Source organism: Anguilla rostrata, chromosome 5 (assembly GCF_018555375.3).
Source record: "Anguilla rostrata isolate EN2019 chromosome 5, ASM1855537v3, whole genome shotgun sequence".
NCBI classification, from domain to species: domain Eukaryota; kingdom Metazoa; phylum Chordata; class Actinopteri; order Anguilliformes; family Anguillidae; genus Anguilla; species Anguilla rostrata.
The window spans coordinates 412539-424753 of record NC_057937.1 but is presented as its reverse complement, the minus strand read 5'-3'; the positions used below and the strand labels follow the sequence as shown (position 1 = coordinate 424753).

The 12215-nt window shown below is 48.2% G+C and overlaps 1 protein-coding gene across 2 annotated transcripts; it reads left to right on the top strand.

Annotated features, from left to right (window-relative positions):
• The first annotated feature begins 2390 nt into the window (after window positions 1-2390).
• On the top strand, window positions 2391-12215 carry melk (maternal embryonic leucine zipper kinase). Of its 2 annotated transcripts, none has more exons than XM_064334500.1 (18): window positions 2391-2547; window positions 3007-3107; window positions 3201-3286; window positions 3518-3634; window positions 4072-4215; window positions 4627-4695; window positions 5427-5519; window positions 6450-6548; window positions 7406-7474; window positions 7697-7795; window positions 8130-8216; window positions 8573-8701; window positions 9259-9396; window positions 9726-10032; window positions 10534-10630; window positions 10827-10986; window positions 11391-11494; window positions 11902-12215. In XM_064334500.1, exons 2-18 carry the CDS (start codon window positions 3044-3046, stop codon window positions 12077-12079), a joined length of 2040 nt encoding a protein of 679 aa, XP_064190570.1. In that variant the 5' UTR covers window positions 2391-2547; window positions 3007-3043; the 3' UTR covers window positions 12080-12215. The 2 variants fall into 2 exon arrangements, with proteins under 2 accessions (XP_064190570.1, XP_064190571.1); XM_064334501.1 differs by having other exon boundaries at window positions 2403-2547; window positions 3033-3107.

The following is a 12215-nucleotide window of genomic DNA, read 5'->3' as shown; positions in this document are numbered from 1 at the left end:
GAGAGAGAGAGAGAGAGAGAGAGAGCGAGAGCCAGAGACAAGACAGAGAGAGAGAGAGAGACAGAGAGAGAGAGAGAGACAAGACAGAGAGAACAGCTCCATTGATTGGGCCAATGCACAATCTTATCCTCAGCCTGTACATATCAGATTCAGGTCAGAACAATGCAAAGATTATTTCCCCCCCATTTGCATGTTCTTCTTCCGTTGTGCAGGAGCTGATTTGACATTCCACGTCGCTCAGGTGCACACGTGTGCATGTGCATGTGCATGTGCGTGTGCATGAGCATGTCTGTGTGCGTGTGCATGTGTGTGTGCATGAGCGTGTGCGTGTGCGTGTGCGTGAGCATGTGTGTGTGCGTGTGCGTGAGCATGTGCGTGTGCATGAGCGTGTGCGTGTGCGTGTGCATGCTAATAAAGAACAAAAAACACGGACACACAAGACCAGGAACTGAAACTCATAAATGGCCACGCATCATGATCTATGATGACAGAACGCGTAACCCAGGCTGTGCACAGGGTGTGATGGGTTCTCTGATTATAAATACACCTCAGAAATATAACTGGAATATTGTATTGTGTGTGCGTGTGTGCGTGTGTGTGTGTATGTGCATGTTTGCATGAATAAAAAATTAGCGTAATATAAACTTTAAAACAAGAACACCAATGAAAAGAACTGTATATCAAATGGCATGCATATATACTCTATTTATAAATATCTTGAAAAATAGATGTAATAAATATTCAGAAACAGGTATGCTTACCAGACTTGGTCATTAAAACAGTTATTCATAGTTATATAAAAAATATTGAAAACAAACAGTTGTGCACTGCAGTCTACCAAACACAGAGCTAAATAATAATACATGTGCCAGACATATGTATTATTATTATTATTATTATTATTATTATTATTAGTTGCCGGAGATCAAAGGAATGGAACTGAGGTTGAATTGCGGCCAATTGTACACAATGTATCATCAACGATCTCCGACATTTCTTTTTTTTTTACAGATTATTTTCAAGCGGCTTCATGTTTTTACTGTATTCTATGTTTTTTTTCTTTTTTACTGTATTTTATGTTTTTACTTGTATTCTATGTTTTTTTTTTTCTTTTTTACTGCATTTTATGTTTTTACTGTATTCCATGTTTTTTTTTTCCTTTTTTACTGCATTTTATGTTTTTACTTGTATTCTATGTTTTTACTTGCATTCTATGTTTTTACTTTTTATTATATGTTGTATTTAATTCCCTTGACACTGTTCTCACTGCTGCACAACCAATTGCCCCAATGGGGACAAATAAAGTTCTACTTGACTTGACTACTTGACTTTAAAGGAGTACCATGGTGATTTTCACACTTTCTCTGTTTTATGTGCTATTTGCACAAGAGGCATTGAAGAAACACAATGAGCAAAGTATTAAATATGTCCGTTCTGTATTTTTGGAGAAATATGCGTTTTAAATTCATCGTCCCATTTTCAACCGGTTGAGAAAGTTGTCATTTTTCTACGTCACGAATACAGTAACCACTCCTATTTCCACGCCCCGTAAAGAAATCTGACAGGACACACTGTCCTGCTGTTCAGACAATGCAAATATTTGACTAACGTTAGGTTCACTTAAATTAGAGTTCCTTTAGATTATTTCTGGTTATATGCATTTAGCTAGCTAGCTAACGTTAGTTGGCTAGGAGGTTTGCTTTCATAAGGCAATGTTATCGATAACGTTAGCTTGCTAGTTCGCTTTTATGAGGACGTTATAGTTGTGCTTTTATCTTAACTTGGCTAGCTAGATAGCAAAAATTGTAACTGGGTACAAGTCAACGTCCTTACCTTAGCTATCTATCGATACTTGATATACTACTAAGCTAGCTAGCTTGTGAATATTCAGTCTCCCAAAGAGAGCGCGTATCATGGGGGTAGCTATGGTAACGGGGAACGGTCTGTCAATCATAGCTAACTGACAGTTCTCATTACCACGCCCAGACGGTTCGGGTGAATTTTTATAGTGGGAAATTTAGGCTTAGAAAAATACGTTTTAAAGTACATTGAAATGACTGAAGAATAAAAAAATTATGCACATTTGTTTTGTTGTTGCCTGAAGACAACTGGGAAGTGTCACGTTCAACCACCATGGTACTCCTTTAACCTAAACAAGCTTCTGTTTTAAAACATTATTATCCTTTGATGTTTAATCGCCCTGTTTTACTGCTGTTACAAAGTTAAATATACAAATAATCTGATTAAAGCTTCCGTTAAACTGGCAGACAATCTTCAAGGCAGCTATTCGATACAGTGAAGCCATCTGAAGTAAGTTTAAGTCTATATCAGCCTGTCCATGGAATGTTTAATTTTTTAGCCCCGCCCACGTATTTTAGGATTGGTCACGGTGAACCGGAAACCGGAATTAAGTCATTCGGGGGAAATTCAAACTTTTGTAGTTGACTAACTTCTCAGTTACGGACAGCTAACTCATTCCGGTGTTTATAAAAAATACCTGAAAAGCACTGATTTTCGCTGGAGAACATATTTAGCTACAAGAAACAGGTAATTTGTCTGTTCCTGGCTACAAACACATAATACGATTCTTTCCACTGTGTTTGAAAGCTGAGATAGACTAGATGGTTAGATTTTTTGGAAAAGAGTAAGCAAGCCTTGTTAACGTTCATTGATGACGACTAGTGATTGCAATAGCTGGCTTACAAATGGAAGCCAGTTGGCTTAAAATATGCTCATTTTAAGAGCGAGTTAACCAATTTAACGAGAATTCGCGATTCCTTGTTATAAACTAACTAACGTGCGGTTAGCGATAGTTAAACCACAGAGTATCTGGCAGTATCGAGGCTAGTCTTTTCTTTGTTAGCTAGGAAGCTAGTGAAGAGAACGCACGTTAAATTATCTGCACATTAGAAAATACGAGGAAACATTATTTAAGATGCCATCAATGCTGCGCTAATGCAATTAGAGACTGCTAACTTACGGTAGGTTTCGACGTTTTGTTTCAAGTCCCATTGCTAAATTGGGGGTTGCAGGATCCGGAAAGATGCCTGTGGACAATGCTGCAGAACTTCTCAAGTATTATGAAGTGTACGAGACAATAGGCTCCGGTAAGATATGACAGCTACATCTATATGACACGCTAATGAAATGCATTTACGGCTTTATGTGTTGCTAACCGTTTAAAATACGGTTGTATGCAGGTGGATTTGCCAAGGTGAAACTGGGGCGACACATCCTGACGGGGGAAAAGGTTGCTATAAAAATAATGGATAAAAAAGACCTTGGGGTACGTTGTTCTGCCTGTTGTGCGATGTCTGTAACCTGTCAAATGTCTGTTTACAGTGGAATGGCGCAAGTTGCTATGGAGGTAAATTGCTTTGAATATGCTTTATTCCAGTCTCCGAATGACTTAATGAAGAAATTATTTTTGCCGTTTGGCCCCGGGATTTTGATTACTTTGAAGCACACTCTTTAAATGTACAACAGGCCTTTGCACCGCCTTGTTCCGTCTTTACAGAATGACTTACCCCGAGTTAAGATCGAGATCGAGGCCATGAAGAACTTGAGCCACCAGCACGTGTGCCGGCTCTATCACGTCATCGAGACCTCCACCAAGATCTTCATGGTGCTGGAGGTGAGGCCTCGCTTGGCAGCGTGTCTGTCAGGCTGTGTGACAAAAGCCCGTTTTGTTACCACCAAAGGTTGCCTCTGCGGTTGGTTTATGAAAGAATGGCGCAGACTGGAGTTTCATACGAGCGAAGGTTCCATGCGTATGCTGCCAACCACCGCCAGAAAATGGAGTACCTTTACGTTGTTTCGTGTCTGTTTATGGGAGGGCGGTTCCAATAGCTTGTTCTGCCTTCTGGCATATTCCAGCTCTTTTGTCCTCTGATAAATTAAGAACAAAATGGTGAATATTTTAAATGTTGGACTCCATTACACGTCACACACTTCTCCAGCCCTGTCATATCCACGAACTCACACCTCTGTGGTTTCTCTTAGTTTCCAATAAACCAACTCTGGCTTGGGCTTACATAGTCACTTTTAATATGTCCCCACGGCTGCGTGCAGCACTGTCCCGGTGGAGAGCTGTTTGACTACATCATCGCCAAGGCTCGTCTGTCGGAGGAGGAAACGCGGGTGTTTTTCCGGCAGATAGTGTCCGCGCTGGCCTACGTGCACAGCCAGGGCTACGCCCACAGGGATCTGAAGCCGGTGAGTGTCTTGGACCAATCAGGAGCTGGGTTTCTGGAACGATGCGTTGTTAAAAGCACCCGGTCTTTTTTCTGAACGTACAGTGGCAACGTAGCCAAAATATTTAGATGGAATTTCACCTTCCATTTCATGTCCCTGTTAGAGTCCAAACATATTTGATAAATCTCGATTCTATGGCATACTTTTGATTATGGTGAAAACATCTTAATCTTCCTTTTTGATGGCCTGTTCAAAGCTAGATGATAAATGTACCTGATTTACCCAGTCATTTTAAGAGAAGCTTTCTTGGTGGTCTTTGGAGGCTTTGAATATGTATTGTAAAGATATTTCTCCTGATGTTTGTAAAGCTATTTCCTGAGGTTTTTTGCATTAATATTTAGTACTTTTATTCCGGTCTCCTCTGCCCCTCAGGAAAATCTGCTGATCGATGAGAATCACAACCTGAAGCTGATTGACTTCGGTCTGTGTGCCAAACCCAAGGTACGCGGCAGTCCACACCGTCTAACGTTCGTCATCCTTCCCGCCATTTTCCCATTGGCACGGTCGCCGGTGACTGTGCTCAAGCTGTCTGACTCAACTTGAAAATCAAGTTCTTCTTTTTCTCTCTCCAAATGATCATTTTCAATTGACTCTCTATTACATTTTCTATTCTATCCAAAATGTTTCTGACTCCCTGTTTAGCTTTGGGCAGCTGTGCAATCTCGAATGATCTTTCATAGTTTAGCGCAGTAACAGCTAGATCTAATTACTCTGAATCCTTGGAGATTTGACGTTTGGTTGTGTTAAGTTTCAGTGTCTATCACTGTTTCATCAGGCTGAGTTGCAGTCTAGCTGAGTGTGTGTGCACTTTTCAAGCTTTAACACTGACCACGTTTCCCCAGTCTCGTAGGACATTAGACCCTGCAATGCAATAATGCTTCATATGCGCTTGTAAATGTGGGCCACGCCTACTACCGAATGTGTCTTACTCCAACACGTCACATTACTCATACATGTAAGGTTTTACCACTGAAAGTTACCCACGCGGTGGTTCTGTTTGTTTTTGTTTTCGGTTGGGGGGGTTATGTGTCTCCTCATGTTAGAAAGTTATCCGTCTGTCAGACATTTGACTCATTTTGGAGCTGAATGGGCTTCGGGCCTACACCACCCCCACCGCTCCAACGCCCCCCAGGCTGGGTGCAACTGCTCTAACCATAACCCCCCCCCAACAGGGCGGTCTGGGCTACGAGCTGAAGACCTGCTGTGGAAGCCCCGCCTACGCAGCTCCTGAGCTCATCCAGGGCAGGGCCTACATCGGCTCCGAGGTGTGTGTGTGTGTGTGTGTGTGTGTGTGTGTGAGAGAGAGAGAGAGACAGAGAGAGAGAGTCCAGGGCAGGGCCTACATCGGCTCCGAGGTGAGCGAGAGTGAGCGAGCGAGCGCCCCCTTCGCCTGCTGGGTTAGAGAGAGAGAGAGAGAGAGAGAGCGCCCCCTTTGCCTGCTGGGTTAGAGAGAGAGAGAGAGCGAGCGCCCCCTTCGCCTGCTGGGTTAGAGAGAGAGAGAGAGAGAGCCCCCTTTGCCTGCTGGGTTAGAGCATGTCCTGCGTGTTCAGTAGATTAGCGTGTGAAAGCACACGGCTGCTGGCGTGTGTTGAGCTGGTTCTGAGCCCAGAGAACCATGGGGGTGGAATCCAGACCTGCGCTCAGGTGTGTTCTCCTCCCCGTCACTCAGACAGGTGAGAAGATGAGTTGGGTGGAAAATGCATCAAAGCGCAGGTCTGAGTCCAGCCCGGCGGCTGCACAGTCACACAGTCACAATCCAGCCCGGCGGCTGCACAGTCCCTCTGCAGTTTTCAGTTCAGTGTGTTGTGCAGTGTGTGTGTGCTGAATTAGGGTGTTGTGTGTCTGTGCTGAATTAGGGTGTTGTGTGTCTGTGTCTGTGCTGAATTAGGGTGTTGTGTGTCTGTGCTGGAATGTGCTCTAAATGCTGGTGTGGTGTGTCTGTGCTGAATTATGCTTGAGCGGGTGTTGTATGTCTGTGCTGGACTGTGCTCTGGCGTGTGTTTGTGCTAGACTATGCTGGACTGTGCTCTAAATGTGGATGTTGTGTGTCTGTGCTGTAAATGCTGCTGTTATGTGTGCGTGCGTGTGTGTGTGTGTGTCTGTGCTGTAAATGCTGCTGTTGTGTGTGTGTGTGCGTGTGCGCGCGTGCGTGCGTGTGTGTCTGCTCTAAACGCGGGTGTTGGCTGCTGTACCAGGCTGATGTCTGGAGCATGGGGGTTCTGCTCTACGCCCTGCTGTGTGGCTTCCTGCCCTTCGACGACGACAACTGCATGGTCCTGTACCGGAAAATCACCGTAAGCCTCCCGCCCCTTTCAAACGTACAACTCGGCCATCTTGGTTTGCTGCACAGAACGTGTGACCTCTGGTCAGAGCGACTCTGAGAAGCACATTAAAGCCCTAACTAGTCAAAATTTATAAATTTGGCCCGTGTATCTAAGGACCTGTTTCACAATTGTTTTATAGCCTATAATTCAGTCCTTAATGTCAAGACGCCTGTTAAGCAATCATCAAGAAGCGTCACACTTCAGGCTACTTGAATCATCTCAAGTAGTCATTTATAATGAATATCAATTGAGTACTGTGGCACCAGCTAGATATTGGACCCTAATTGGTTCCTGCATGCATAAATGATCTAGTACAGTATGATGTGTTGGGTTAAAGCGGTGTCAGTGATATGTTGGATCCTCCCAAGCTTCGTATGTTTGATCTCTCTTATAGCTGCTCACAGAAACTTCTCTGATTTGCTCCGGGTCAGTAAAAATGTACATACAATGAAGTGAACTACCGCTGTAAACAGACTGAGCTGTGTGGACGCGTCGGTGTCTTTACTGAATGCTGGTTTGGCTATAGTGACACACAGTGGACTCCAACTGAACTGCAAGATTAAAAATAAATAAAAAACTCCAGTTAAAGCAAGGCCTTCTCCACCAGGTCCGCTGACTGGAGAGAGTGCTCAAGAAAAGCACACACTTTTCTATGTCTATGTGCAGCTTTTAGTCTCTAAATGCTTCCTATTTCTGAGTATTTAAAGCAGATTTTCTGCTCCAGCTAGATGCACACATTGGTATTATTAAGCTGTGGGTACTTTTCAGATTACAGACCCTTTCCACTGCATGGCAGTTTAAGCTCTGTGTTTGTCCCCCCCCCCCAGAGAGGCCACTATGACCACCCCCACTGGCTGTCCCCTGGCAGTATCCTGCTCCTCAATCAGATGATGCAGGTACTGTGTCTGGATCCACCAATCAGCATACTCTCTGCTTTTGAACAACTGTGATTGGACAGTTTTTGTTGCTGCTCTTGCTGTTGATATGTCTCTTGCTGTCACTCTAAGTCCCATCGGATCCTTCTGTTCATTATTCCATTGGTCAAACCCCCCCCCCAGTCCTGTTCTCACAGGCTGCCACTGTTAAAGTGAAATTCAGTTCTGGCATCTGTCCTGCAGGTGGAGCCAAAGCTGCGTGTGACGGTGCGGCAGCTGCTGGATCACCCCTGGGTAATGGAGGGGTACAGCAGCCCGGTGGAGTGGCGCAGCAAACAGCCCGTGAGTTCCCCGTCCTCCTGGAGCCCTGCACCCCAAAACCTGCCCCTGGGGACCTGTACCCCAAACCTGCCGCTGGGGACCTGCCCCCCAAACCTGCTGCTGGGGACCTGCCCCCCAAACTTGCTGCTGGGGACCTGCCCCCCAAACCTGCTGCTGGGGACCTGCCCCCGAAACCTGCCGCTGGCGACCTAACCCTATCCTAACCCTGGGGGGGGGTGCAGTGTCCAGGGGGCTGGGTTTTTTGTTGAACACTATTCCTCTCCAGTACTCCGGCTTGTGTCACACTCTCCTCCTCTCATCCCTCCTTTCTTGCGGGGCTGTTCTCTCTGTCCAGCTGGGGCACGTCGATGAAGACTGCATCACTGAGATGGCCGTCCACCTGAAGCGCTCGAGGAAGAACACCGTCCAGCTCGTCTCGCAGGTGTGACTCCGCCGTCCCGCTTCCTCCCTGTGCTCTCCTTTGAGGAACGAGTCATCGCCTGTTCTCATTACTGTAAAGTTTAGTGAATACTAGGCCCGAAGTATTTTATTCAATGTGAACTACCGAGGCGGCCAGTAGAGCACAGGTCATAGGGGTGGATGCCCACTTCAAAAATTCTGTGACTGCTGTTGTATTATCAAACAAATGAAAAGCATTAATGTAATCCCTTATGTCCTCTAGAGGGGACACAGCCAGGCTGTAATACTTTCTACTGTATTCACACATCACTGAGTCTCCAGGGGGCCCCTGTAGAGGATGCTGATTGGGTTTTTAAGGCTTAAACGCTGTCCTTGCAGTGGAAGTACGATCAGACGACGGCCACTTACCTTCTGCTCCTGGCCAAGAAACAGCGGGGCAAACCAGTGCGTCTCCGGCCCGAGCCACCTGCGCAGGACCTCACCTGTTCCCCCCTGCAGGAGCCCAGGGTGAGAGCCAATCACAGCAGGCCTCAGTGCAGCTGCAGTTCTGGAGATGTGACCACATCCTCTGGTTTCTGTCAGAAATGTAGTGAAATATCCCTTTAAACCTTTTGAAGGCTAGCTTTTTTGGAATGACTGTTTTTCAAAATTCTAAGTCAGTGTTCTAGAAGTAGTTGTGACATCAGCATTAGAATGTTCAGTTACGAACATTCTAGTCACGTTTTAGCCGGTCAGTGACTTCAGTGCTGACTTGTGCCATATCTCAGCAGACACTGGGGTACGCCAGGGCTGAAGTCTGGCACCCCAGATCACGGGAGATCCAGACACTGTTTAATGACTTTGGGTGAACAGGAACAGAGATGACCTTTTTCTGCTGCAGGTGCAGTGTTGGACGTTGTGTTGGTGCTTATCTCTCTCTAATGGCTGTACCTGCGGCTGTCTTATCTGTGTCTGAGCCTTCAGCTGGTGCGCTCACAGTCACACAGCGTACCGCCCGTCTCCACAGCCGTTTCCCCAATGCCTCGACTGTGATTGACTGTGATTGACTCTGCTTCTGCTCTCAGTACAAGACGACCCTGCACTTCTGTGAGGATGAGGACGAGGACGAAGATGCAGAGCCCCCGGTGATCCTGGGCCCCCTGGAGGGCTCCTCGGGCGGCCCCTGGGTCCGACGCTCGCCCCGAACGCAGGAGGAGAACCCAGTTAGTTTGGGGGCCGTGTGCCTGTCTTTGGTCTGCTTCTCCCTCGGGCTGTTTGTGATCGTGAGCAGCGGTTAGGGTTCGGGACTCCTGGGTTTGCGGGTTTGAATCCATCAGCGTCCACTGCTGCTGGGACGCCTGCCTGAGGCAAAGCAGTCAGAATGGTGGCTTAAGATCCGCTCCGCTTCTGAAATTCCTCCAAACTTAACATAACGATCAGTGTTTAAATACTATTTAATATCCATCTGTGCTCAGTGTGTGATGGTGTACCTGTGTGTGCTCAGTGTGTGATGGTGTACCTGTGTTCTGTGCCTCTGCTTCTCCTTTAAAAGAGGCGGGCCTGCACGCCGGGGAGGAAGAGGGCGGAGCCAGCCAGCGCGTATGCCATCGACCGCGAGCGCATCCACCCCCGCAAGCAGGCCCATGTGGAGAACAAGGAGAACGTGGGCGGAGCCACGCCCGAGCCGCGGGGGGGGGACACGTTCGCCCTCCCCGCCCCCCGCACTCCGGTCAGCAGCAGGAGGAACGGGCGCCCCCCCAAGACCACCCTCACCACCCCCAACAACAACAGCCAGCGTCACAGCCACAACGACAGCAGCAGCAACAACAACAGCGGCCACGTCGCCGACACGCGCAGGGGTGAGTTTACTGCCTGCGCTGCCTGCGCTGCTGCCTGCGCTGCTGCCTGCGCTCTCACTGCGTCTACCGTCTCCTCTCCAATTCTCTTTAGGATATTAGGGTTCTGCTGACATTGTGGGTAGAGCTTTGAGATGTCCAACTGATGACCACCTAACCTGTGTAATATGACCATTTAACGTAGTTTAAGCTTGTTAGCCATTAGATCTGGCCTTGCTGAAGTCTCCTGCCCCAGTGCAGTCCTGCTGCTAGGAGTCCTGAGCCCAACCGCTGCTTTCCTCTCAAATAGAAAACCCATCAGCTGTGGACAGGGAGGCAGCAGGCAGGGGAGGGGGCTTCATGAGGAAACTGCTCTGTAAAAATGTAAAAATGGCTGCTTTTCCCCCATTTGTGCCTCAGAACCACAGCAGTGCAGCTTTGCTTCTTCATTATTCAGCACTACTCTTATTCCCCTGGTGTCCCTGTGTCTGTGTGTCCGTGTGTCTGTCTGTCTGTCTGTCACAGCGGCCGGTAGCAGTTCTGAGCAGCCCCCAGAGAAGCAGTGCATTGAGCAGCCAGTGGAGGGCGAGCTGGAGGTGCTGCCTTTCAGCCCCGATAGGAGGTACGGTGTCCCGTTTGGGAGGGGGTGCGGGGGCGTGTAGTAAATGGATTGTGGGGAATGTAGTTTTTTCTCTCACTCTGCTCAGTGCCACATTCCACATTGTTCTGTCAGGACTGTGGGAGAAGGGTCTCTGGCCCGCTCCCCCAGGTTATTGCAGTAGCTGTCAGTCACTCGGTGTGCCCCCCCCGTCCCCCAGGTCGCGGTCCCTGGACATAGCCACGCCCCAGAGCGACAGTGCCCAGAAGCGGAAGGCGGGGAAGGTTTTCGGGAGTCTGGAGAGGGGGCTGGACAAGGTGATCACCATGCTGACGCCCAGCAAGAAGAAAGCCCTCCGGGACGGCCCCCGCAGGATCAAGGTGAGGCTGTCGCCCCGCCCCTCACCTGTCTGCTCCGCCCTTTCCTTACGCGGTATCACGGAAACAGTTTGAACTAATAAACTATCCATCACTAATGCTTAAATGAACCAACAGAACTGTATGAGTATGGGTTTCACTGGAGGTGAGGCTTTGTGTGCAGTTTCAGTAGCAGAGCCTGCCTTCTGCTCTTCCATTTTTACCCATGCTTATTTACTGCTAGTTTTCCTGTATATAAAGAGCAGAATGAATGGCTAATACTTCCCAATGCTTAATTTTTCTGTTGTAAACTTTATGAAGAATGTAAATCTGAGCTCTACTCGGCTCCTCTGCCTTCTGGGAGTTTCTGATTGGCTCTACCCTTCTGGGAGTTTCTGATTGGCTCTACCCTGTCGCTTTGTGTCCAGGCTCAGTATAACGTGACTTTAACCAGCCAGACCAATGCAGAGCAGGTGCTCAACCAGATCCTCAGCATCCTGCCCGAGAAGAACGTGGACTTCGTACAGAAAGGGTGAGTCTGCCTCCTGCACACCTGTGTGTCGTTTCAGAGCCCTTACCTGAGTCAGAATTTCAGGGTTTCTCTCACTAAAACACTGGTGCAGTCCAGTCATGTAAAGTCTATGAGACGTGAATCCACTGATGTTCTGCTCTGAGAACTGCAGTGTTAGAACAGGCTGGCAGGGTGTGCTTTGCAGGAGAGGCCGATTAGGCTTGCCAGGTTGGGGTATGGATAGGTGTTCTTATATAGCAGAAGCTGATACTCACTCTGTATTTCTGAAGCTGGTAGCTGATATTCAGTAGTCTGTACAGGTCGGTCTGCTCTCAGTGATCAGCCCCGGTGTGGTCTCTAAGATGTGTCCTGTGTCCTGTGTCCCTCCCCCTCTGGGACGTCCCGGCTCTTCCTCTCCTGGGGCGCAGGTACACGCTGAAGTGCCGGACGCGGTCGGATTTCGGGAAGGTGACCCTGCAGTTTGAGCTGGAGGTGTGTGTGCTCTGCCGCCCCCCAGTGGTGGGGGTCCGCAGGCAGAGGCTGAAGGGGGACGCCTGGGTGTACAAGCACCTGGTGGAGGACATCCTGTCCACGTCCCGAGTGTGAGCGTGGCCGGGGAGACAGCATGCGGTCTGGCCCTGGCGCGGCCCCGCCCGTCTGTATTTCACTACCCCCCTACCCCCCCAAAACCCTGTGTCTTAATTTGTCTGTCTTGGTTGTTGTGTACTGTCCTGTTTTCTTC

Bases quoted from the DNA above. Each gene is read 5' to 3' on its own strand.
- melk (XM_064334500.1), top strand. From the start codon at position 3,044: ATGCCTGTGGACAATGCTGCAGAACTTCTCAAGTATTATGAAGTGTAC. The intron at 7,796-8,129 runs GTGAGTTCCCCG...CTCTCTGTCCAG, and splicing joins AGTGGCGCAGCAAACAGCCC to CTGGGGCACGTCGATGAAGA. The intron at 10,033-10,533 runs GTGAGTTTACTG...TGTCTGTCACAG, and splicing joins CGTCGCCGACACGCGCAGGG to CGGCCGGTAGCAGTTCTGAG.